At 40.5% G+C, this 24,514-nt stretch overlaps 1 protein-coding gene and 1 long non-coding RNA gene across 2 annotated transcripts in view; one reads left to right on the top strand and one right to left on the bottom strand.

Annotated features, from left to right (window-relative positions):
* Positions 1–24,514, top strand: part of LOC134548162 (uncharacterized) — a 49,967-nt gene that overhangs the window by 18,995 nt on the left and 6,458 nt on the right. The window contains exon 2 of the long non-coding RNA XR_010079712.1: positions 4,952–5,075. This is a non-coding gene — a long non-coding RNA (uncharacterized LOC134548162). The remainder of the gene's footprint in view (positions 1–4,951; positions 5,076–24,514) is intronic.
* Positions 5,063–24,514, bottom strand: part of SLC9A4 (solute carrier family 9 member A4) — a 35,688-nt gene continuing 16,236 nt past the window's right edge. Inside the window, exons 7-13 of the mRNA XM_063392635.1 lie at positions 24,278–24,364; positions 23,015–23,085; positions 20,592–20,753; positions 14,784–14,889; positions 12,998–13,129; positions 12,176–12,263; positions 5,063–8,941 (exon numbers count right to left, since the gene is read on the bottom strand). Of these exons, the coding sequence (XP_063248705.1) occupies positions 8,649–8,941; positions 12,176–12,263; positions 12,998–13,129; positions 14,784–14,889; positions 20,592–20,753; positions 23,015–23,085; positions 24,278–24,364 (939 nt within the window). The 3' untranslated portion in view covers positions 5,063–8,648. The remainder of the gene's footprint in view (positions 8,942–12,175; positions 12,264–12,997; positions 13,130–14,783; positions 14,890–20,591; positions 20,754–23,014; positions 23,086–24,277; positions 24,365–24,514) is intronic.

Here is a 24,514-nt window from a genome sequence, read left to right as displayed (position 1 = left end):
TCTAGTTAATGATATTATATCATAGTGCGCTGAGATATTATTTTGGGGTTTATATTTATCTATATCAAAATAAGATTTTTTAAAATGTATGTTTTCTAGTATTTTTTATAAAAACCAGAAGGAACTTGGTTTTTTTCCCTCCTTACACTTGCAGAAATCATTCTCTACAAATCCTGAATGAGAATACCATAGTAGATACTGGTAAAATGTCATTAGCAATATTGTCTCATGTGAGAAGGATGTTTTAGGCACAGCAATGACTCTGTAAAGTATACTTAAAAAAACTTCTCAGACTCTATCTATTATCAAACTGAGATACCTGAACTGAGAAGAATTCCATCTTGGTGATCATGGTCAGACCTACCATAACACCTGACACTGAAGGATACCGATACCAATTTCTATCATTGTGGCTTCTGGAAAAGACAAACTGTGTGGGTACCAATTGTTTACTGGGCAGTTTGGAAACATAAAATAACTTTAAGAACACAAAGCCCTGCCCCTTATTTATGCCTTTGTTTAATAGTCAGTAGCAATTAGCAAATGCCAAAGTTTGAAAAAAATTAAGGACATACTACTCCCATTTCCACAAATTTAGCTCTTAATGGAAGCTTCCTTATTGATTTCAATAACTTTATTCATATGGGATGAATCCTTAAGTGCTTGGCTCTAATGAGACTCCTCTCAACCTTGAGGTTAAGCATTAAGGTCCAGATCCTTGTGGGTATTTACGTGTTTAATTATTTTCCTGTATCAGAACTAGCCCATAAAGACACGTTCCAAATTCTTGGTCATAAAGGCATGACAGTTCCTAGATATTTCTTTCTGCCACAGGCAGCCTGCCAACTGGGAAGCTTCTTTGCCTCAAAACTTCAAGAATACTTAGTCAATCTGTCAATCTGCCAGTCAATCTGGCACGAGGAACTGGTCACTAAATTCAGATCATGTAATACATGGAGGCACGATGTTTTCTATTGGTGATATAAACTCCTGGAATGCACTATAACACTGCAAAACACCCACATCCCTTCTGTGTTATGTCCTCTGTCTTTATGCCAATGGTTTTTAATCCCACACCAAAAAATAAAAAAGAAATAAAAAGAGGAATTAATTTTCTACAAATAATTTTAAAAAAACCCTGATAAGGTTTCTGATTTCAGTGGGTGTTAATTGTGGGTGTCAGTCTTTTTCATATTCAGCCTGAAAGTTGTTTCTTCTTAGCACAGCTTGCTTTTTGTTCTATTGAATTTCAGCAGAGGATCTGAATGTGTCACCTTTCCTTTTTGGCTCTTTAAACACATTACTTAATTTCATCAACAGAGGTCACTGCAGCTCCTTTCCTCTTTGGTGAAAGCATTCCTCTTCCAGCAGATAAAACATAATTAATGCTGTCATCTAGCAAAAGTTTAGTTTATCCACCATTTTAGAGACAGAAAAAATAGTACAGGAAAATTTGCACATAATGGAAGGCTAAAACCCAACAGATCAAAACAAACTAAAACAAAACCCCAGCAATAACAACAACACTAATAATTAAATGAGCTCATTTGAGCTTTGGAACTTAACCCAATTCATGCAAACTTGTTTATATGATGTTTTGGCTTGATCACTACATCTAACTTTCTTTACATTACCTAGGAACAAGACATGCAAATCTGATCTTGGCACCAGCTGCTCTGTCTGATCTGCAGTTCTTGGTAAATCAGTATTAGGTGTTTCTACATTATGGAAAAATAAGAAAAAAACTCCTGAAAAATCTCCTTCAAATTGCTAAAACTTTTGTCAGCAGTCACTTCCATTTCAATCTATGTTTGCATACTTGTGAACATGATGAGGAATGATTTTGGAATATTTATCATTAAGTGGAATTCAAGCCAAAGGGTCTATCTGAGACTCCAATAATGTAAGCCTTGCAATTTTCTATCACTAAAGCCATTACAGCTGACAGAGCCAAATACACTTGCAGACAGAGAATCTTTTAGAAATGAAGAGAATATGGGAGCTGCACAGAGTGAGACACTGTTAAAGATATGTATACAAATATATATATATGTATATTTATGTTTATATCTGTGTATATGTGGTCTATTGGTACATGTGGAAATAGCTTCATTTATTGAGGCAGAAAAGAAGATTTTTCTCAAAGATAAAGCAGTCACAATGCCTTTCTTTGAAAGGACACTTTTCTTTCATGAGTGCCAAAAGGATTAGGTTAGTGGAATACTAATTCAAGCACAGTAAGCTGCATTCATATGTTCTCCACTAAGGTGCCTGCACATGGGGTAGGTGTCTAAGCAATCTTTGGAGTCAGTGGAGGCAGAGCTGTTTATCAGGTGCTTCTGCAAGGTAGCATCCACATGTTCAATCAATTTATGCCCTAAGTGCCATTGGCTGCCTTGAGCACATCCCCACCAATTTCAGGAGTTCTGTCCAGGTGCCCTAAAGTGCCCCAAGGGGCCTTTCTAAGCTCTGGCTGCCGATCCAGGTAGCAAAGAACTTCTGTGGTTCCTCTGCCAAACGTGGCAACTCAGATGGCTTGAGGCATCTGTATATGCCTTAGCCCTGAGTGTCTTTAGCCCTAAGAGGTTTGTCCCAGTTCTAATACCTGTGCTAAATATCTCTGGCTTCCCATGCCCATCAGACCAAAATGGAAGAGGAGCAGCTGCCAAGGGTTTCTGTTTCATTTTCCAAGAAAAAGGTTTGCTGTAGTATATTGACTTCCTTTTTTCTACATTTCTCCTACAAGAATGGTAGAAAAATAAGTAAGGGATGATGTTCAGTTTGAGTGTCTACTCCTTCCTGACCAGCTGTTTACTGTTGGTGTGGCTGCAATCTGCCCTGTCAAAGAAAATTCTGAAAATCAGAACTTGACATTGTTTTCTTCAGTCCATGTCACTTTTCTTATGATTGAAAGATAGTCAAATTTTTCCATAAGGATGGGTGGACTATAAATAAACAAGAATCAATCACTTTTGAATTTTAACACTTGTGAAACCAAAGAAGGAAAGAAAAAGGAGTTTCACTTGTGAGTAACGCTGAGAAAGATTCTCAAAATGAAATTAACTCGGCAACTTCGCTCAATAGACTTCCATTTTAGCTGTTTCAGAATATTACTCATATAACCTAACACTCCTAATTAAGGTTCTTAAGTACAGTGAGTTTGGAAAAAAATATATATAATTGGCCTACCTAAAAAGCAAACAAAATATAAAGATAAGGTAATCTGCTTTTCCACTCTCAGTGTTTGTGTTTTATGCATATATGTAAATAGAAAAATTTTAAAAGAGTACATATGAAAAAAGGAAGCTTGAAAATATTTGTTGCTATTTTCTTGTCACCCACAGGCTTTTAAATAGTAGTTTTCACTCATATAGACAATAAAATGGGAGGTTTTGGGATCTAAGTTTTTGGGCTACAGAAAAAAAATTGAAAGTGTTAGTTCTCAAAACTGATACACCAGTGAGAAAATAAGGAGCATTTCATGATTTTTTATCTTCTGTTACTTATAAGTAGTGTTTTCCATCCACAGCAATTTGATGGTTTCCCCTACAGATATCGCTGGTCCTCTTTCTTTGACTACCTCTCTTGTGAATACGAATTTTACCCTTCTCACATTAAACATGATTGTTCACCTGCTTTCCTGAATCTCATATGACTTCCCTGTGCTGCTCTGAACACATCTGAACTTTTGTCATTTGAGCTGGTGTACTTCCTTGGCTCAAGCACAGCACTGAATCACTCCACTCAGAGGTCCCACCGGGACATTTGCTCTTTTCCATCTGTTCCAGCTTCTTCTCTCTGGCTTTGACAGACATGTGCCTGCTCCATTCACAGGAGTTTTGAGCCATGCCACAAGGGGAGTTGCCTCCCCCAGCCCCTGGTTCTGCATCCTTTGCCAGTGTCTTCCCCTAGTGTGACTCAGAAACTCTTTTGGGTCTTCCACAGCATCCCTCCCTATCCTGCTTGCTGGCATTATCCTGTAACCAGCGGTTTTCTCTGTGGGTGCTGTACAGATGTTCTGATGGCAGCAGCCCTGATTGCTCAGGGCTGGGCACCATTGTCCCTTGAAGAGAGAGCACAGCAATGTCTCCTTCCAATGAACCCTGTCAACTTGTATTTCTGGAGGTCACAAGTCAGATGCTGCCTGCACAAGCTGCTATCTTGTCCTGATTGCTGGCACTCCCCTTGCTGCTGCATCTTTCTCTAAGGGAGAGATTCTTCTTTTACCACACATTCTTACTCACCAGGGATGTTAATTGAAAAGCAATAGCTGTAGCAAGAGCAAAAACATCTAACAGCTTATAAAAATACAATAAATATGAAAGTACTGACAGCTACTCACAACATATTACTGACCTCAACAAATCCCTACCTTTTTCTGCAGTTTTGTTTGATTGTTGTTGCTTTTACTACTATGTTCTCATTATGACTGCTCTTGTCTTATTTTTCTCATTGATTAACAAGTTCTGTTCAGGTGTGAGCTGGTTTAGGCTGGGATAGAGCTAATTTTCTTCATAGCAGTTTATATGGGCCTGTATTTGGGATTTGTGCTGGAAACAGTGTTGATAGCAGGATGTTTTTGTTATTGCTGAGCTGTGCTTGCACGGAGTTCTGTGTACACAGGACACAGACCTGTTCTCCCTCTCACCCCACCCTGCCCATGAACAGGCTGGGAATGCCAAGACAGGACAACTGACCAAAAGGGATATCCCACACTGTGCAGTGTCATGCTCAGCAATAAAAGTTGGGGAAATAGGAAGGAAGGGGAGGACAGTCAGAGTGATGGTGTTTGCCTTCACAAGTCACTGTTATGCACATGGGAGCCTGGTTTTCCTGGAGATATTTGAACCCTTGCCTGTCCATTGGAAGTGGTGAATTAATTTCTTGTTTTGTTTTGCTTGTGTGTGACTTTTGCTTTACTTATTAAACTGTCTTTATCTCAACCCACAAGGTTTTCCTCCAGTTCTCTCTCCCATCCCACTGCAGGGGAGTGAATGAGTGACTGCATGGGGCTGAGCTGCAAGCTGGGCTTAAACCACAACATGGTGTATCTCCTATTTTCTCTACTGTGAAAGGTAAAGGCTATTAATTATTATTCCTTCCTGAAACTCACTGTCCTTCTCTATCCTCCTGCCCAAGGAAATAGTCCTAATTTTCTGAGCTCTTACTTCCTCTCTGGATTTTGAATAATCTTCACCTTATGGGCATGAGCTTCCTGTGCCAGTTCACCTTAAATCAGTGCGGAATTTAAATTCCTGAGTAAATAGCACTCTACCAGCCTAAAAAAAAAAAAAAAAAAAAAAAGGTCTTGAATTAACTTACCTTTGTAAATTATCAGCACAAGGTTCCTGGATGTGACTCAGGTTAAAGAGTTTAAGAATGTCCACGCAGTGAATTTAAATTCATGCCCTAAACCATGTCAACTTTCCTTATGGTAGGGCCTGAAAGCCTACAGACGTGGATTAAGTTACTTGTAATAAGATATTGCTGTAGCTATTACTATTTAAAATGTAACATGCTTCTTTCAGGAGAACTTTTTTGTCCACAAGTAAGAAATAACTATGAAAAAAATAAAATGTGCAACATTATATTTTCAAACATATTTTATGTAGGCATCTGCAGCATTTCTTCTTGGCTGATGGCCAGCAAAGCCATTAAGAGCAACTAATGGCATAGAAGGAAATTTTCTTCCAGTACTATTTACTAATTGCTAGGAAAGAAAACTAAAAATAGACTTCACAAGTTTAGGAGCCAGACTGCAAATCTGAGAGCAGATTTCTATTAACTTCTAGCTGCTCTACAGCTTTACACTCTCTGAAGTTTTGGGTCACTGATTTCATGAATAAGAAGATTAGGAATGAAGCAAAGGAGGGAGAGTTGATTCTATCTGTGCACTAATTCTCTTAGTATTTTATTATTTTTTTCTCTAGTCCTAATATAAACCCATAATTAGAAACTGAATGTTTTGCTCCCTATTTCCGGTGGGTAATTATTCAATGCTCTACAACTTCTACAATATTTGAGGAATTTAGGAGTCAATTTTGAGCATATCTGTCAAACACACAATGGCCAAAATGCACAGCCTCCTCTTTTCCATGTTGTACGTCTAGTCCCTTCCCATGCCATTCTGACATCCTGTTAATCCTTGTCTCAGAGAGTTTGTCTTTGTCCAGTTCCCCCAGACAATTCGTTGATTAAATCTTCTTAAAGATGAAATGCTGAATCTGCAGCTCACAGTAATTCCTTCATTAAAGCTGTCTCTTGTGAGAGAGACATCTCCCTTGGAAGACGAAACACTATCCCTTCACTTTCCTTTCAGATTTCCACATTCTCTCAGTCCCCAAGGATTGCCAGCAGTTCATATCATCCACCAGCTAGTTTCAGAGATCCTAGACCCTCACAGCTCTGTGATGCAGAAGCAGGTTTCACACCTCTGTTTCCCCACTACGTGCATCTCTGTGGCCTGACACCGCATCATATGGGTACTAATTTTGCCCTCAATTAAGCATCATGTGACAACCGTGTGGCTCACAGTGCAGTTTAAGACCGGAGTTTGTATAACTCTTTCCCTTAATATCATGTTTTAATTTAGATTTATGATATGTCAATATAACTTGCTGTAGAACTGAGATCTGGCTCAAGGCTTTTGTTTAAAAATCCTGTGGAGCACTTCCTCCTTTGGTGGAGCTGGGTTTATTTGTTGATTTTCAGGTACAGAACTATATTTCATTGCTAAATCAGTATCGGTACAGAAGAAAAATCTTCCTCTGTTTTAATAATATACCACTGTGTTCATAAAAGGAAGTCATATAATTTCCCTGGAACAATAAGGAAATACAAACAGATCTCAAGTTCCATAAATCTTTGTACAGTTTCAGTACAGATGATTCATTATAACCTGCTAAGCATAAAATCTGCAAACATGAGAAAATGGGGAAAGGGGCTTTTCTTCCTGTGGTAGTGCTTTTCAAGTTTGTTAGTTTAGATTCTACCTGTCCTGAATCAGAAACACTTTGTAAGAAATGTGAAATCATAACTTACATAAATAAGTTATTTTATGGACCAGGACATACAAGCAATACCAGCAATATAAAAAAGAGAAACATGCAGGTACCACTGCTATCTCTAACCCTTGAATCTCTGACTCTCAGAGCAGCATTTACAGTCCTTGAGTTGGGCAGCTAAGCAAGGTCTGAGTGGAGGAGACAGAAGGAAACTTGACAAAAACATGACTGAACTTGGTGCATTTCTTAACCATAGATTTGACTTTAGTGCAGCTATAAGGGTGGGTTTATGGACTTTTGGACTCAATTCATCCCTTTGGATAAAATCATTTCAGCTATAGTGCCAAGACACAGAAAGCTGTGGCAATGCTGCTTCCATTCTGCAGAAAGGAACTTCTTCAGAGAAACTAGGTGTCTGGGATTTACCTAAAATTACTAAAGACCATATTTCTTGCTTCTTCTGCTGCTAGGCAGACCCACCACTGAGAGTGGAGCATGGGCACGCAGAGCCACTTGGAAGGGAGCTCCACAGAAAGGTTGGGAGGTCAAGTGCTGTAGCACACATCCCTCTGGTTATTTCTGATTTTTTTTAAGGAAAAGCTTCTCTGTACAACATATAGGAAGACACACTACTAAAAGCTGGGAGACAAACACAGGGCCTCTCTTTCTTGCTAGCCAGCAGGTTACAGCAGTAGGGTTCCTCTACCTTTAATCCCAGTTTCTTGCTTCCTATTGCATTGCTGGTCCAGTTATAGTGTGAAAAATGCTGCATGCATTTGGGCACACAAGGTGGGAGTGGGGAATGGAGAAGTTAGATACTTACAAGGAAGCCTCCCTCTTGCTGAATCACAAAAATATTGTGTATGTTCTTGCCATTCCATTCTTACATATAAAATCCTGACAGCACTCCTGCCTGAAAACTCCTCTGGATTTGTACATACAAGGGCACTTCCGTTATTCATCCAGAATGGTAGGTGAGTGATAGAAGCCTACGTATTGAAATTGATTTATGTAGCTGGAGTCATAGACCATCACAGTTGATGACTTTATGGACTTTTGCAGAGCCAAAACCTGAGTTACCAAGAGGTTCCCAAGTGCTGAAAATGTCCACTGAAAATACTTTTGACTTAAGATCTTGCTTAGGCATCTTCAGTGACATTTACAGGCCCGGAAATATGCCTTTCTGTTTTTAACTCTTTCTCAGAATGCAGCTGCTCTGAAATGAAAAGCTCTATGCAAGTTGAGGTAATCAATCTGTACATTCACACATCAGGGATGCCTTTATATATTTCTATCCTCTGGATGTAGATCATTGTATGAAACAAAGGCAGCATCAGCTTCCACCCATAGCATTGCATGCACCCATCTACTGCTGTTTAAATCCACGTCCCAACCCCTAAAAATATCATGTTCTCCTCTTTCCTGCAGTGTTTTGTTGGAAAGCAAGCGTGATATAAGCACATAAGAATTTGAGTCTTCTCTGAGCCACTAAGTACCTTAATACAACTCTTGAAAGTGATACGAGAACAAGCACAACGGTCCCCAGAGCAAAATCATAGTCTGGTTCATATAAAAGCTTTGTTATTTCTTTTGAAACAGTGAGCCAGCAGCCCTAGAGATGCAAACACTGATCTTCTCTGCTCCTCATATAACTAATGGCCTGGCTGGTGCCATTGTTTCTGTCTCTTCTTCTGACTCATACTCCTCGACTTCTCTGACAGTGAACCGAGGCTTTGGAGCTCGATTGTCTGCTCTGGTGAAACGATGATGGCTGATTGAATTTCCTCTTCGACCTGACAGATGGGATGGACCTGCTGGTCTATCCAAGTGTGCCATTGGAATCAGCTCTTGGTGGTGCTTTGCTTCGAGTGGCCGTAGTCGGGGCTGGGATCTCAAAGTTAATGGGAATGCAGCATCAGAACCACTTCTATGCTGATCTGAAGAAAAATAAACAAATAATTCATTTTTTGAAGAAGGGAAAAGAGAGATGCCATGGTATTGGAAAGGAGAGATAAGGGGTATTCAACACAAAACCCTGGAACTGAAGCATTTTAAATAATTGCTATAGATAAAGGAAGCAGTCAAGAACTAAGAATGGCCCTAATTTTTAATTTTCATCTCAAAGCTGATGTTTAAAAGATCTTATCTCAGCTCTGAAACCCCAAAAGATAACCACATTCACCTACCTTTTGGTATCTCACAGACCTGCCCAGTGCCTTCACTGCAAGGGTGAAGGCCAAGAGTAAAATGCAAGAGTGTTCCTTTATGTAATTTGAATTTTTCTCAAGTTTCATAAGTGGATTTAGTAACATGGTTGCAAAGCATTTTTAAACCTACAGCACAAAACAAAAACGTGACAAAGGAGAAAATTCTGATCTCTCAAAAATCAAGTTTCCCAGTGACCTGTGACTAACAAGTGGGAAGAGAACAGTTTCATCTGAAACCAGGGGTGCTTTGATTACTTTGGGTGTGTCAGATCTGCTCCTGCCAGCTTGCTTTGCCACAAGTACATTGTAAAAATTTGCCTGCAATGGGCCAATAACTGATATTCTCATCCTGCTGAATTTCTAGAATATACTTTTTCACTTTTCTGAAAGCCACTTGTAGTCTAACTACACAGTAGCAAAGTAGTTAATGTAAGAAACAACTCCTAACAATCTAAGCTAGGAGGTTCTGGGATACAATCTATGAAAGTTAAGTCCAAATCCTGCAACAATTAAAGTACATGTGTATTGACTATGGTCACACTGTCAAAATTTAACAAATTATTGCAGATCCATAACTATTAAATTATTTTAAGCTAGTGTCTATTTTGCAGTTGGCACAGTAAAGCACTGCTGCTCATAGGCCACGTGGACATACTACACCCTGGGCAGAATAGGATTTCTCAGATTTCCAGGGCTTCTGCCTAGCCTTTTGGGAGCATCAATGCTACAAATTATGAATGATATATACTGCCAAATAATTCATAAAATCATAGCCACTAGACCAGGCTGCTCAGCCCCATCCACTTGCTCATGAACATCTTCAGGGATGAGGAGTCCATAACTTGTCTGGGCAACAACAGCCTCTCTGGACAATTCATTTGTGTAAGTGGCAGAAAGAGCTTAAGAGACTTAAGGATTTATTTGTGGTCATTTCGGTTACTAAACTTTCTGCACACACTATATGTAAGACCTAAGTCAAGCTTGCTGGAAGATGTTTTTCCCAGAATCTCTTCCAGGCACAGATAGAAGAGATGACATTTATCTCTGAAAATGCATACATGCATATATAAGGTTGTCACTCTAATTCTCTGCATACTGAGTTCTTCTCTTCTTAGTTTTCAAGTGCAGTTCATCTCATCCCAACAGTTTATGAGAGGACTTTAGGGTGTTTTTTTCCTGCTGAAGACACTTAGAGTGGTGTTAATGCTACACGATGGCCCTAAGGTGGGGCCAGAGGCTGGACCAACAACTCTACGTATTTGAATCTATTACAAGGCAGGGCTTAAATTCAGGCTATCTAATAGAAAAAAAAGTACTTGTATTCACTGCCTAACTCCCCACTAAAATAATATACCTTCTCCTATAGCAGTATTTGGTCCCTTGAAAGTGTCTGCAGTGATTTTAGGTCTGAGAATGCTGTGTGGAATACTATAACTCTTTTAGAAAGACACATATCTCCAGTGATGATGTCCTGATAAAAAGGACAAAAGAAAATCCCCTTGAGTAGCATTTATTTTTCCCTCTGAGTAGATCCCTTGGGTTTCCATTTTGCTGTCATCATGTGTGTGTGCCCATACAGGACTTTGAGTGGAGTGTTTAGGGCAGGAACCAAAGCCAGTGAAAGGAAGAGACTTGGGAAGTCCAGGGATAAACAAGTGCAAGGAAAAGAAAGGAAAAAGAGAATAAAAAGGGCCAGTCAGCACATATGTCCAGTAATGCCCTGCACTTGAGCAACACAGTCTAGTTTTTTGACTACATTTCTAACTGTGTTCCTCTATCAGCAGCTCCCCATACTGTGCTTGTGTGTGTGGAGGCCTGAGTGCCAGCAGCTGGAGGGACTGGGGTGCATCTGTCAGTGCAAAATTGCTGGCAATCCTCAAGCCAGAGCAGCCATTAAGTAGAGTAAGAGGCTTGGGAGCTGCCTCCTGGAGCAACGATGAGTCTAGAACAAAGACTGAGGAGGGCAGAAGGTCTGTAGGCTGACTGCTGGAGGGAGCAGGAGATCCAGAGCAGTGACTGAGGAGACCATGGTATCTGTGGTTGACTACTAGTAAAGCCATAATGTGGACTGGGTACCAAAGAGACAGGTTTGCATGTGTGTGTCCCTGTGTGTGAGGCAGGAGGAGACTGAGGGATCCAGGAAATTGCTCCGGGAAAGACTGGCTGCCCAAGGCCAGCTACTGGAGGGTCCTACAATATGTGAGGTGGAGTGTAAGACCACATCTCTGTGTGTAGGTCTGTGTACCAGCAGCAGTATGGGGCTGTGTCCCTAGGGACTTCCATGCCCAAGTGCCACCACATGTGCAGATGGAAGGTCCAGGGCCAGCTACTGAGCAGACCATGTATCTCAGGCCAGCTACTCAAGATTCAGATGGCATGCGTATGTTCACTAGCAGTCTATCAGTCTCATCAGCCAGAGAGGGGACAAGGATGAGGCCACTGGTGCTTTTTGCATTTGTGTGAGCCCTGTGCCATGTCTGTGCTGCTCTCTCTGTCTGTCTGGGTACACAAGCACTGAATTTTGGTGTGGGGCTGCCTGTTGGGAATACATGACAGTGTTGGTACCTGCAGCATCTGTGGGCATGGAGCTCCATCAGTCTCACCTTGACTGGGCTACAGGTTCAGCAAGTCATAATAATTTTGCATCTCGCTGTGTCTGTGGGGCTGCAGGGAACAGATCATTTGTGTTCTGGAGCTTGGCCAAGTGGAACTGCAGGGATCACAGAAATATTTGTTCAAGAGCGAAAAAGAGAAAAGCAGGAGGTGCCGGAACAAAACAGAAACTGCTGCATTATGTTCATATAAACATCATAGATAAAACAGAAAGGAGAGAAGGGTGTAGCTCATCTAAAGAGGCTGCTGACTTCCATGAGAGTGTGCACGTAGTACTGTTAAACCCATCTAACAACTGGGCAAGTTTATTTTGTTACTGGAGTAGGACACAGAGTAAAGCACTTCCATTACCTGTAAAAGTAACATGCCTGGCTTTTCTTCTAGTGGGCTGGCGTGGACCCTGAGGCAAGGAGAGGTAGCGTACTTCTGTGGTGTTAACCTGTGTAGGAGACAGAATGTGTCCAGTGCCTGTGACTGCCTCCACTTGGCTCTTACTTGGTGAAACAGTAAAGAGGTATGGCAATATGCTGCACCTTCACAGTCAAATTTTGAGAGGTATGAATAAGATCAATGCTTGGTTTGGATGGTTGGATTCAATATCAGCTCCAGTGAGAGCGTCTGCCTGGTATAACAGCCAAAGGGTTTTTTACTGTTGCCAGAGAAAAACATCTTCTTCTAAGATTCATCTTTCTTGTTTCAGGTGAAAGATTTGAATACAATTAATCTATCCAACAAGAACTTATTTATCTTCCTTAACCATGATTATCTCAGCTATAAACGTGTGTGCTGTTCAATGCCTGCCTTTGGTCAGATGAATCTCTTACTGATTGAGAGCCCAAATCATCAACGTGCTGGACGCTTTGCATCAGGCCTTTTTTGATTACACTATACTTTGCACATGCAAAATCAATGCAAGTTACATTATTTTACTACACAGAGCCAGAGCAGCTGATTTCTGAACAATGTATAGAGATTGGACATGAAAACTTTGCAGCTCACATGCTACGTGAAGCTCCTTCTTCTTAGGGGCTGTGCATGAGCACACTGGGAAAATAACCATTTTAATTTCAGCAAAGAGCACATTAAAACTAGTGTCTTTCCCTATTTACAGAAGACATTACAGAAGGAGAAGCAGAGGCACTTTTACATAAATAATAGATGAATAACAGGTACCGGTCTACCCCAAGGCAAGCTGTTTCCCTTCCTGCAGCTTTGCCTCAGGCTGTGCTCCCGACGGATGAGGATTTCTTGCGCTTGTCTCTCACTTGTGTCAGTAGGAAGATTGTGCCTGTTGTATGCTGGTGCCTGAAACAGAAAATGCAGCCAGCTCATTTTCGTTGCATTTGCAGTGTTAATCAGTCTGATCAGTCCCAGGGCCAAGGGGATATCTGCCTCAGCTCGGTCACTGACCCAACACAGGTCTCTTTGGTATCACATGGCAAAATGCAGCCACACACAAATCTCGCTGCTGCAGAGGAAGATGGGAAGAAGCATGAACACAGCTGTAAGTCTCAGACCTCAAGGCCTCTGATCATTTTGATGCCATTTTTGATAGACTCTCGCCTGCTCAAAGTGCAGCTATACAAAATATACCTACCTAAGAAGGCTGCTATCATCTCTGGGCTTGTCCTGTCTTTGTCATCTCTTTTCTCATCTCATCAACTGTACTTGGGAGCTACAGATATGAGGCAGGCCCCAAGAAAGAGATAGGTGGTTAACTCAGCACTGAGCTTTGGTACTACTAATATTACTGAGCCTGGAGCAAGCTTCAGATGCACTCAGGAACAAAGAATGTATCTCCAGAATGAGATGCACAGCTGAGTTTCCTTTCCTTGGACAAACTACAAACTAATATTACCCTAAAACTGAGCATCTTTTAAGATAAGCTTTTTAATTTATCACATACAACTAGTGAAATGAAGGAAATAATTATCTGCCTTAAAGAGAAAAATTCACAGACATTTATAAACCCCCTTGAAAATAAAATCTGATCTCAGTTTGGTTTGCATGGGCCCTTGTAAAGTTGGTCTGGTGAGCAAGAGCTTTTCTGAGCTGAAAAGAAGTATTAGAAGTGGCATTATTTTCCTTCCAATCTTTCATTTCCAAAAGCACACCATTCTCAATACTACATAGAAAATGACTGGCACAAATAGTCATTACTGTAATTGATTTTGAAGAGAGAGGGTTCATTTCAGTAAGCTAAGAGATAACTATATGTGCAAATCTTTGCTGGTAAGATAAGAAATTAATATCATAAGGAAAATTAGCCGTGGCAAATCAAACAATATTTGGAATGAAGAACATACTAATAATGCCACATTTAAATGAGCAGGCCCTAGCATTTTCTAGTACACGTGTGTTACATGAGTTAGCCTTGTTTATCGGCATAATTTCAAGGTTACTGTAAATGTATCCTCTACCACTCATTACTGTGGGCGAGCTCTCAATTGTCTATTCATCGCCCGAGACTGGATTAAGCAGATGCCATACCCTGGGCTGCATCAGGGTCACTACGAATTTCTGCAAAACAAATCCACGCTGAGGTGTTACCACACCACTTCTACAGAAAAAAGAAACAAAAAACACCCTAAAAGTGTACAATGAAGCTCGGAGAACGTGAATTTTTTTTTTCCTTGTTTTTTTTTTCCCTCCCGCTCCCGCGCAGCGCGGTGTTTGCCGGAGCCGCGCCAGCCTCCCACGGCCGGGCTGCGCTCCCGGGGCCCGCCGATCCTCGGGAGGGCGGCTTCCACCCACACCGCCGTGCGGAGAGGGAAGCCTGACCTCTACAGCTCACTCGCAGATTTTCCTGCCTTTCCCCCAGCTTTCCTCTGTTCCACCCCGAGCCGTGCCCAAGCCCGGTGGGCGGCGGGCTCCCAGCGGTGCCCCGGGCCGCGGAGCGCGGAGGGCAAGCAAGGCCCGCGGGCCTGCAAACACAGCGCGACAGCGGCGGCTCACACACCCTTTGCCGCACTTGGTACAGGTTGTGTGCCAGGACATCCCTCATGGACTCCACCTCTGCCGGGGACAGCCGGTGCGCGCTGTGTGCACCCTGGCCCCTGCCGCTCCTGTAAATACAAGGGAAAATTAAATATGATATTAATGGGCTGATTAAATACTAATCGCATGAAATAATGCATGGTCTATTTTCAGTCCTAGAACAGAAGGCTATGTAGAGCCTTTCAGTGAGCAGTAACACCTGGAAATCATCCAAAGATGAATAAAAAAAGGTCAGATTTTTCTCTTTCATTGGTTTTGTCCTTATAGTGGATAGTCAAATTGGTGGTAAGCCCTCATACAGCTGGCAGCAGAAACTTTTCCTTCTTAAACCTCCATAAGGAAGTTCCTATTTAAGGACTGGATTAGGCCATAACCAGCTCAGGAAAGCACTGCAAGTTTCCTCCTCTGTCTGGATAAACCTCAGCATGGTCTAGCAGTCTGGGCCTTGTCATCTTACTGGTTTTTAGTCCTTTGAGAAAGTGAGGAAAATCCTTAAGAACAAAAGAGTATGTCAATTATGAAGTCTGAGAGACCTGCCCTGTGGTGAGGAGAACATATTGAGTTTCCTTGCTCCTGAACTTGTTTCTCCATTTGAAATTAAAGAACCACCTAAAAGATAGTCATCTTGGTGTCTTTAAAAACTTTGACAAGCCCACAGTCACTTGTAGCTGCCTGGCTTTTTCTCTAGCAAAACAGTGGAGGAGGGCTGCTGTGAAATGTTATCAGGTTTCACTAAATCAGTCAGTCACCGTGAGACTTAGTGTTCAGATGAATTCCCAGGAAAAGAAAGGGAAAGAGATAGTGATCATCCAGGATGAATCAGTCTGAGTTTGTCTTGATTTTTTCTGATTTTATCCTTTGTCTATTTTGCTTCCTTGCCTCATGGGGGAAAAAAAAAAAAAGAAAAAAAAAAGAAGAAAAGAAAAGGTGATTGCAGGTGCTATTTTTCAGCTAAGTGATGTCCTTAAAGTGTTTTCTGTAAATTGTGCAATTAAAAAATCAATAATGATCAATGTACAGTATTGCCAAAGTTTTGTGTGCATCTTTCTCACACTTCCCCTAAAATAAATTAAAAATTTTAATGGCAAAGGAAGATTGATTCAAGCTAAACTGCGATTATGACGTAAGCATAGGAAAAAGGTTGGAATTTGCAATTACATCTAGTTTAACAATATCACTACTCTTTAGTTCTATAATCTACCATTAATATCTTGAGAACTTTTAGTACCAACATGAACAGCTGGACTCTATATTTTACTGCCTCTTACCATCAATTAGACAGTGATACCTGGTGCCCTGCCCTGGCCCCTGTCCAAAGCCCCTGGAATATAAGAATTAAGTCCTGATATATTTCAAGGTTTTGGAATGTGTTTTCATTCTACCATCAGACTAAAACAGAGATCTGACTTTTTTTTCTACGAAATAAAAACAAAGAGAGAAATTAACAGCAGGTTGAGGTGTAATATTAGAGCTAGGAATGGGATAAGTAACAGGTTGAGGAACCTCACTGAAGTATGAGTGACCCATGAGTCTGCCACTTAGCTGCTGGCAAGTCAGTGTGACAGCAAAGGACTGCATTTTTGGATTTGACCAGAAGTCTTATCTTGTTCCTGATAAATCCTTCCCAACAGATGTTTAATTAGCATTCATCAATTCTCAACACTTGCAATAACAATAAAGTTAGTTATTTACCGTTAGCGAAAAAAAGACCTTCAGCATCACCCAATTCCAGGCTGAGTGGATCAGTGCATGGGTTGGTTGGTTCCTTTTTCACTTGCTTTCGGTTCTCAGAGATACACTGAGAGGATCTGGGGATGCTACCAATTTTCCAGGCTTGGGTGCACTGCACCTTTACTCCCTACTGGGTGTAGTGTGTCCCAGACTGGGGCACAGCCCATGTATGCTGCCCTCCCCAGCAGGGAAACCAGACTCCCTGATGTCAGCAGCCCCTCTCTGATGTCCCTTTGGACAGCAGGGACACCCTAGGTACACCTGGGAAAATACACACAAGCATAACCCTTGGGGACTGTCAACAAGGATTGCTCTCTAAAATACAACTTGGCTCATTTATGTAATGCAAATGAAACTGGAACAGCTGCTGCAGGTGGCTTTGACATCACAGGGAACAACTGCCTCCCTGCTTTGTGCTTCACTGAATGTGTCCACAGGGTGTTTATACCTTACAGTGGGGAGTAAATAGGGGAAAGCATCTAAACAGGGAAAAACTTAACTCAACTAGGGAGATTATCAGATTATCTCTTTACTTTTCCAGCTGCATACCTGACTTTCTCCACTTGCCAACACAAAAGTAGCCAGTTCTAAGTAATTTCAAACCTTATTATTTTGCTCTTAAAGTGAATTAAATAGAATAAATAAAACTCTTTGAGTCTCAATTGAGCAAGAGAAAAAACAGCATGAAGATAATCTATATTGTTCTGGACCACAAAAAATCATTCTTTTCATGGGATTGGAAATGAACCTAACTAACTGATAACAATGAATGTATATGGTAATAAGGAACAGAATGCTTTTACATTTTGTAATACATTAAGAAAGGGCTTTCAAAAAACCCCAAACATGTTCAGTATGTTGCCAAACCCATAAAGTAATCCTTACTGAAACAATTCTTTTGTTCTTATTGAATCTTCCAACATGTTACAACAAAGAACAGCACAGGATACATATTTGTGAAGAGCTGTACTATAATATGCCATGAAAACTATCTCTCTGTAATGACTGCCATGATATTATTCCTTTCTTCCTTAGATATGGAGATAGTTGATACTTGATATATTGATACTCAATACATTGATACTCGCACAATCTGTGTAATATTATTTTTTAATATATTGTATCTAAAATTTTGAACTTTGTAAGCTTCCCATTAATTTTCACTAGTCCTGTGAAGGAATAACATTATTGGGCCCAACTTTCTCATAACTGTACCACCACAAATGATAACACAACAGTTGGTTCTGATCTGTACTGTATTGATATATTCTAAGATTTACCAAAGTCAGTATTACACCGATATGAAGCCAGCATTAAGTAAGATCAGTATCAAACCATCTTTTTCTCTAATGGTCATATTTCCTACAAAAAAACAACCATAAACCCACAGTTTTGAAAATATCTCCTAGACTTCATTTTTGCCATTTCCATCCTTATTTATAAGGCTTATATTCTCCAAATATCATAACCAAATGCCCTGCTTTCATTCCAGTGTGGCTTCTTTGTTGCACAATCCATGGGCAAATTTTTTCATTCCTCACTGGGAATATTTACTGTAAATTGGACACCCACTCCACCTGCAGGAATCACACCAGCATCAATGTAATTCTCTAATTCACGGGAGATCTGCTTTGATTCTTATGAAGTAAATCTGCTTGTGTGCATAAAGGTTGCAAAACTGATCACAAGTGTGAGTGAGTGAGTGTTTTCTCACTACTCTGACACTGTAATTATGATTTATATGCCATACATTGGAATTTTACTTCCCATCTCCTCTTATTCATGGCCATAGTTTTGTATCTTCACTGAAGACAGGGACTTTAGGTACACACTGAATCACTGACAGCAATCAGACATTTTATATATACATTTAGAAACCTTTTACACAGGTTCATTTAATTGCTATGGGGAAAGACAGCAAGAACTGCTGTAATGGCTCAGACCAAAGATCCACCCCCTAGCTCAATATCCTGTCTCCTTCAGTGCTCAACAGCAGACACTTACCAATGAACAGTGGTGAGAAAATGTGTATTTTCCTAGAACACTCTCACAGCCTGCAAGATCAGAATGGTTTCAAGCCACAGGCTGGTTTTCTGACACTGACACTTCATTTTTTAAAAAGGCTTTCTCATCAGAGGGTGATGCACAATAAAATTCAATTATAGCCACAGTAGTGATTGCAAAAATTAGTCCATCATATCAGCTGTTTATGAAAGAATATTTTTCAATCTAAATTCTCAGCTCAGGAGAAAATTTCTGAACTATACCAGAGTAATTTTTCTTATTTTCTCATTCCCTCAGGAAAAGAAGAGGGATGTGATTTGATTGTCATGAACCGTCTAATAACCTTACACATTTTCTCTTGGCTCAGAATGGTTAAGGGATTACAGCAGACAGAAAGGAGCCTGACATACATACAGTCTTTTTTAATATCATCTATTCAACAAAGAATAATTTGGAGAGAAAAGGGCTAGGTCTTACACTGCACTGCAGTACAAGAAAGCAGATTGATCTTGACATGATTAAGCTAAAGTTTCAAGATTTTAATTTAATATTCAGTTGATATTTGGATTGTCTGTTATTAGTAGAGAACATCACTGAAAAAAGGTAATATGCTGGATCCTACCAGAAACTGCTGAGAAGTGGAGAGTAGCTTAAGGATGCAACAGGAAAGAGAAGGCAAAAGCAGCAACAGTGGTCAGCAAGAACCCAGAAAAGAAATTATGGAGGCAAGTGCCTGCAGCAATACCTGTGCTCTGGACAGTGTGTTGCAAGGCAAGGATAAATACATGCATATCAATTACAGTATGCAGGACAGAAGATTTGTGCAACTTTTCTGCTGAGGGTAGTTCCCTCAGTTCCCTCTGGAGATGCCACCAGTTTTGTCCCCTGGTCTGTCTGACGCCAAGTTGCATTACTGTTTGATAGAATCATAGAATGGCTTGCATCTAGTTCCAACCCTCCCCCCCCCCACAACGAGCAAGGACATCCTCAACTCTTTCAGGTTGCTCGGAGCCCGATCTTGAATGTTTCCTGGGATGAGGCACCTGCCACCTCCCAGAGCAACCCATTCCTAAGTTTCACTACTCTCATAAAAAATTCCTGTATCTAGTCTGAATCTATCTTCTCCAAGCCCTAGTGCTACAAGCCTGCTAAAATGTCTGTCCCCATCTTTCTTGTAAGCCCTCTTCAAGTACTGAAAAGCTGCAAACAAGTGTTCCCAGAGCCTTCTCCATCTCCTAGGAGAGGTTCTTTCTGATCATCTTTGTGGCACTCCTCTGGACCCGCTCTAACAGGTCCATGTCTTCCCTGTACAGAGGACCCCAGAGCTGGACACAGCACTGTAGGGTCTCAAAAGGGCAGAGTAGCAGGGGAGAATCCCCTCCCTCAATCTGCTGGCCATACCACTCTTGATGCAGGATATGGTTGTCTTTCTGGGCTGCGAGTGCGCATTGACAGTTCATGTCTAGAATTTACACCACAAGTATCCTCAAGTCCTTCTTGGCAGGCTGTTCTCAATGTTTAATTGGACAAATTTGTTTGTTTTGGAAACACCAAAATAGGGCAAGGTGGTTTGAGGGATTGCAAACTGGAGCAACAAAAATTGCAAATGCTACAAAGAAATCTGGTCTCAGCAAAATCTCATGATTGGGATAATGGAGTTAGGACCTGCATGCTAAGCCACCCTGTGGGTCTCTCAGTGCCTGGCAGGGATTAAGGAAACCCACTGCCCAGGTGAGTAATAAGTACATCTGTCTTGAGCCACTACTGTGATTTAAAGCAACCACAGTGGCATCTGTACCTGACTCATTATTCCTCTTCAGGGCAGCCCACCATGGAAGTGAAAAGGAGGAAATGTCCATGATTTTAATTTTCACTCTCTGAGCAAAGCACAAATATGAACACCAAATTGCACCGTCTCTTTTCATAACTGTCTTCCTCTTTCTCACATTTCAATTAAGTAACGGTATACCTTTCCTCATTTTTGTCCCTGTCCTCCTACCCCTACTCTGCAAAGGATCAGGAGGTTGGTACTCACTGTAAAGAAGTAATGGCTGATTTTGAAATTTTCATGCCACTCTCAGCCATCTCGATGGCCAGTTTTATCTCCATCTTTTTGTACAATGACACAAGACTGGATTTGGGCTGGTGTTCCCGAATCAAAATTTTCTTCAAATACTTATTGTCAAACTTCTTAAATCTGCAAAAGAGATGCCAAAATCAAAGTGTAGAAAAGCAAATATGTTTTCATTTCTGTAGTACAAGCTGATCTTCATTCAAATGCATATATCTACAATTCAGTGGTGGAAACTGAATACAAATTAGAGGCACCTGTGGACTCCTGAAGGCCTGGTGAGCAGAGACCTTTAGGGGGATATTTGGCATAGTCTACCGGTCCACAGAGATTGCAGAGCCCACTAGACAAAAGAAAGAAACAAGCTGCAATCAGAGCAAAAAAAAGAGGGCTGTGTGTATGTTTGCATATTACACTGCCACATTTGTCAGAAAAGAATACGGCCAGTCTCTATGCTTTTGTACAAATTTTGCATTATAGTGGGACATAACAGCAGCAGCTGCTCTTACAGTAATCCTGGTCTATTCAGCCAGCCACCAATGAGGCTCTAAGTGGCCCAGCAGTTACAGTAGTTAGGGCCCATTACATTGCTGATAATTTTGAATCCTGACAATTAGAGCAGAGAAAATACATTTCTTTGTATTCTGAATAACAGAGAAATTGAAAGGACCCCAAAATACTATGTGCTTGCATGCTGCAGATTGTAAAATATTGCTAATGTGTGGCATAATTTGAATGTGAATGTGTGTGTGTGTGCGCCTTGGAACAGGTACATGCTTTCAGGCAGACATTTAGCAGAACAACAGCAGATCTTCAGCAGAGCAACAGTTCTGTTTATTTCAAAGAAACAGTTTACCACAGCAAGGTAAGGTCCTCCACGATGCTGGGAAAAGCACTATAGGGTTTGTATCTTTTTTTCCTTAGCAAAAGCCATTTTTTATTCATTAATAGCAGATGTAGGTACACAAATGTTTGCACTGGGATAAGAGCTCTTTATGTTTTCCTGTGTAACAGAAAGCCTCTTGGATTGTCATTGCTTAGGTAATTAATTCTGATGCACAACTTAAAGTTGCATACAAAAGTTTAGGGAATACTTTTTAATACAATATTCTTACATTAAATGTCTTCAGACACAGTGGGTTTTTTTTAATCTGTCCAAGAACCAAAACACTACCTTTATGGCTAGTTTGGGCAAAATTCTCTTTTCAGAGCTATCAGGTGTGAGACAAAGGGATCTCATTTGCTTACAAATATGTGTAAATGCAGCTACTTCATTGGATTTGCTGCTGCAACAGATTTGCTCAGTTTATTGACTGCACAGATAGTGGTGTGGTCCCAGAAGATGGAGGTCCTAAAGCTATCTCTGTATTGTCAGAGCCAAGAAGACATTTTAGTTTCTGAATATGCCCTAGTACATTATATCATTACCCCCCACTGGGACAAGAATTGGATGCAAACTCGTCACCCTCTTCCCGCTCTTAATTCCTGGTTTCAATAGAGAAAAACCCAGTCATGAAAGGACTCGCCACAAGTCCCAGCTGACACCCTTTGCTGGATTACTGGAGTCCAACACTGAAAGGTCAGACAGGATTCCAGCACAGAAACCTAGGCATAACAAGGGATAACTTTCAGCCCACAGCACCATAATAACATGTTTGGGGGCAAGAAAAATCAGTCTTTTCCCTACTTCCCTTCACATACTGTGGTGGTGGCCAACATGTCCACAGGGCTCCCTTAGAGAACATGTAAAGAGAACAGCAGATCCGTCTCCTCTGGGCAGTGCTTGGAAGAGCCACAAAGCTTCACAAAACCATCTCATCCTGCTTATGGAAGAGACAATTCAGACCCTGCATTTCTGACTAAAGACTAGTTCGAGAATATCCATTTATCCTACTGGATACTTAAATTCAAACATTTCCTTCAGCACTCTTATTTTAGATATTACTGCATGCAAAGACCCATAAGGACAGGTGAGTAATTATTACTGAGTCTCTACTCACCAGCAAGGGATTCTATTTGCTGTGAAGGCTCACAGCAAAAGTCAATGAAGTACTGACACCATGTATCATTCTAAATCCAGAGTTAAAGAAGCATTGCCCGATATCTTAGGTTTATACCAAGGCTATGCACAGGCTGAAGTCTGCAGTGTAAGCTCTCAGGATATGTTTTTCTTTCTGAGGGATTATTTTCTGCTTATGCAGATCAGTTCAGCAGGCAATGCATGAGCATTGCATTCTCAAGGGTTAATGGTTACTCAGGAGTACAGTTTCTAAAAAGAGATATAGAATGCGACCCCAGCATTTTGATTTCCTATTCTATTTACCTGCTATATTTTACATTATAGATAGGTTATTTTATTGTATTAGATTCCAATAAGAGATACTTACTTATCTCTCAGTTGATAATGACTCCAATGTCCACATATGTCTTCAATACCAGCCTTCAAGTGATCCATCAACTGTACAAATCAGCACAGAAAAAATTTATGTAACCATTATGAGAAAAGAAGTGTTATCTCAAATACAGACTTGCTGACAGGATTTTGAGATTTATTTTTTTATTTGTGTATGTAAGTTAATTCTGAAAGCACCAATATTTCTCTAAAAATCAAGGCAAAGGTGCCACTGTGGCAGCTTGGCTGCAGTGGCAGCGTTTTAATGAAGGCAAAACATTGCCTGGTCCTTTTTTCTCTACTGAACTCAAAATATAAATACGTGGTTCTGTCAAGCAAGTTTCCCCTCTTCATGTGTGACCTTCCTGGGAGAGGCACAGGACCACATACCAACACCTTCACCTTGGCTGGTAAGTTCTCTGAGGTTCTGCAGAATGACATGAGACTGGTCACTGCTAACTACTATTACTTTCAGTCATTTTTTGTGTGTTTCTAGCATTATAGAGACAGAAAAGGCTCAGTTCTTACAGATATATTGTCATAAGAGGTGCTTTTAAATGCAAGTTCTCTTCAAGTTTAGGTGTAAAGGTTCAAATAAGAATTAAATTCACTTTAAAGTCAAAATCAGTTGTGGTGCTCTAATTTTGCTAATGTCTCTGTGTGTGCTTCGTTTCAAGGCACATTGTCTCTGTTAATTTCAGACATATTCCCTATTGTGAAATGAAAGAATGAAAGATTGAGCAGCTGTTATTTTATTCAATAGTAATTTGGGAACTGAAGTAAATGTTTGAGAGGAGAAAAGATCATTACTCAGACCAACTTGAAACTAAGTTTGTAGTCCAGTGGTCCAGCTCAGTGCAATAAATCTGCATTAAAGACTTTCCAGGTTTCAGCATATCTAGAACCATTCAAAAGATGGCAACAAATGTATCTCACTAATCTAGGAAGGATGGTGAAGGAATTTTGTAAACATATCATTTCTGTTTCTGTCCTCCTATGGTCACAGTACCAATAAATAAGGGACCTACTACACCATGACACTTGTGGAATGATAGTATAATATGATAATAAATATGAATATGAATGAGATGCAATATTTTAGAAAATCATATTTAGGGTTACCTCCATATATTCTTAAAAGCACTGAGAGTCCAAATCCACCGAATGCCAGGTTTCCAAGTGCCCCACTCTTTTCAGTTCTTTTAGAATACCTGTTCTTTTTTTGTTGGGATACCAGTGACTGGTATCAAAAACTTACTCTCACATGAATTTCTTCATTGATAGATTCCTTTTTGTTTGTCTTTTTAACATCCAGATATCTGACCAATGGTCCAATTGTGATTCCCTGCATTTGGAATAATGAGTTGAATTGTTAATTATCTTTTAGGCAAAAACAGAAAGAAAGCAAAAGGGGATCATTTAAATCAGTTAGGAAAGCTGTGTCTTAGCACAGAAATGAAGTATTATTTGTAAGGAGAGCTGCAGAAGAAAATTT

Source organism: Prinia subflava, chromosome 3 (assembly GCF_021018805.1).
Source record: "Prinia subflava isolate CZ2003 ecotype Zambia chromosome 3, Cam_Psub_1.2, whole genome shotgun sequence".
NCBI lineage: Eukaryota > Metazoa > Chordata > Aves > Passeriformes > Cisticolidae > Prinia > Prinia subflava.
Note: the sequence above shows the minus strand (reverse complement) of the source record. Positions and strands in the feature narration are given on the sequence as shown.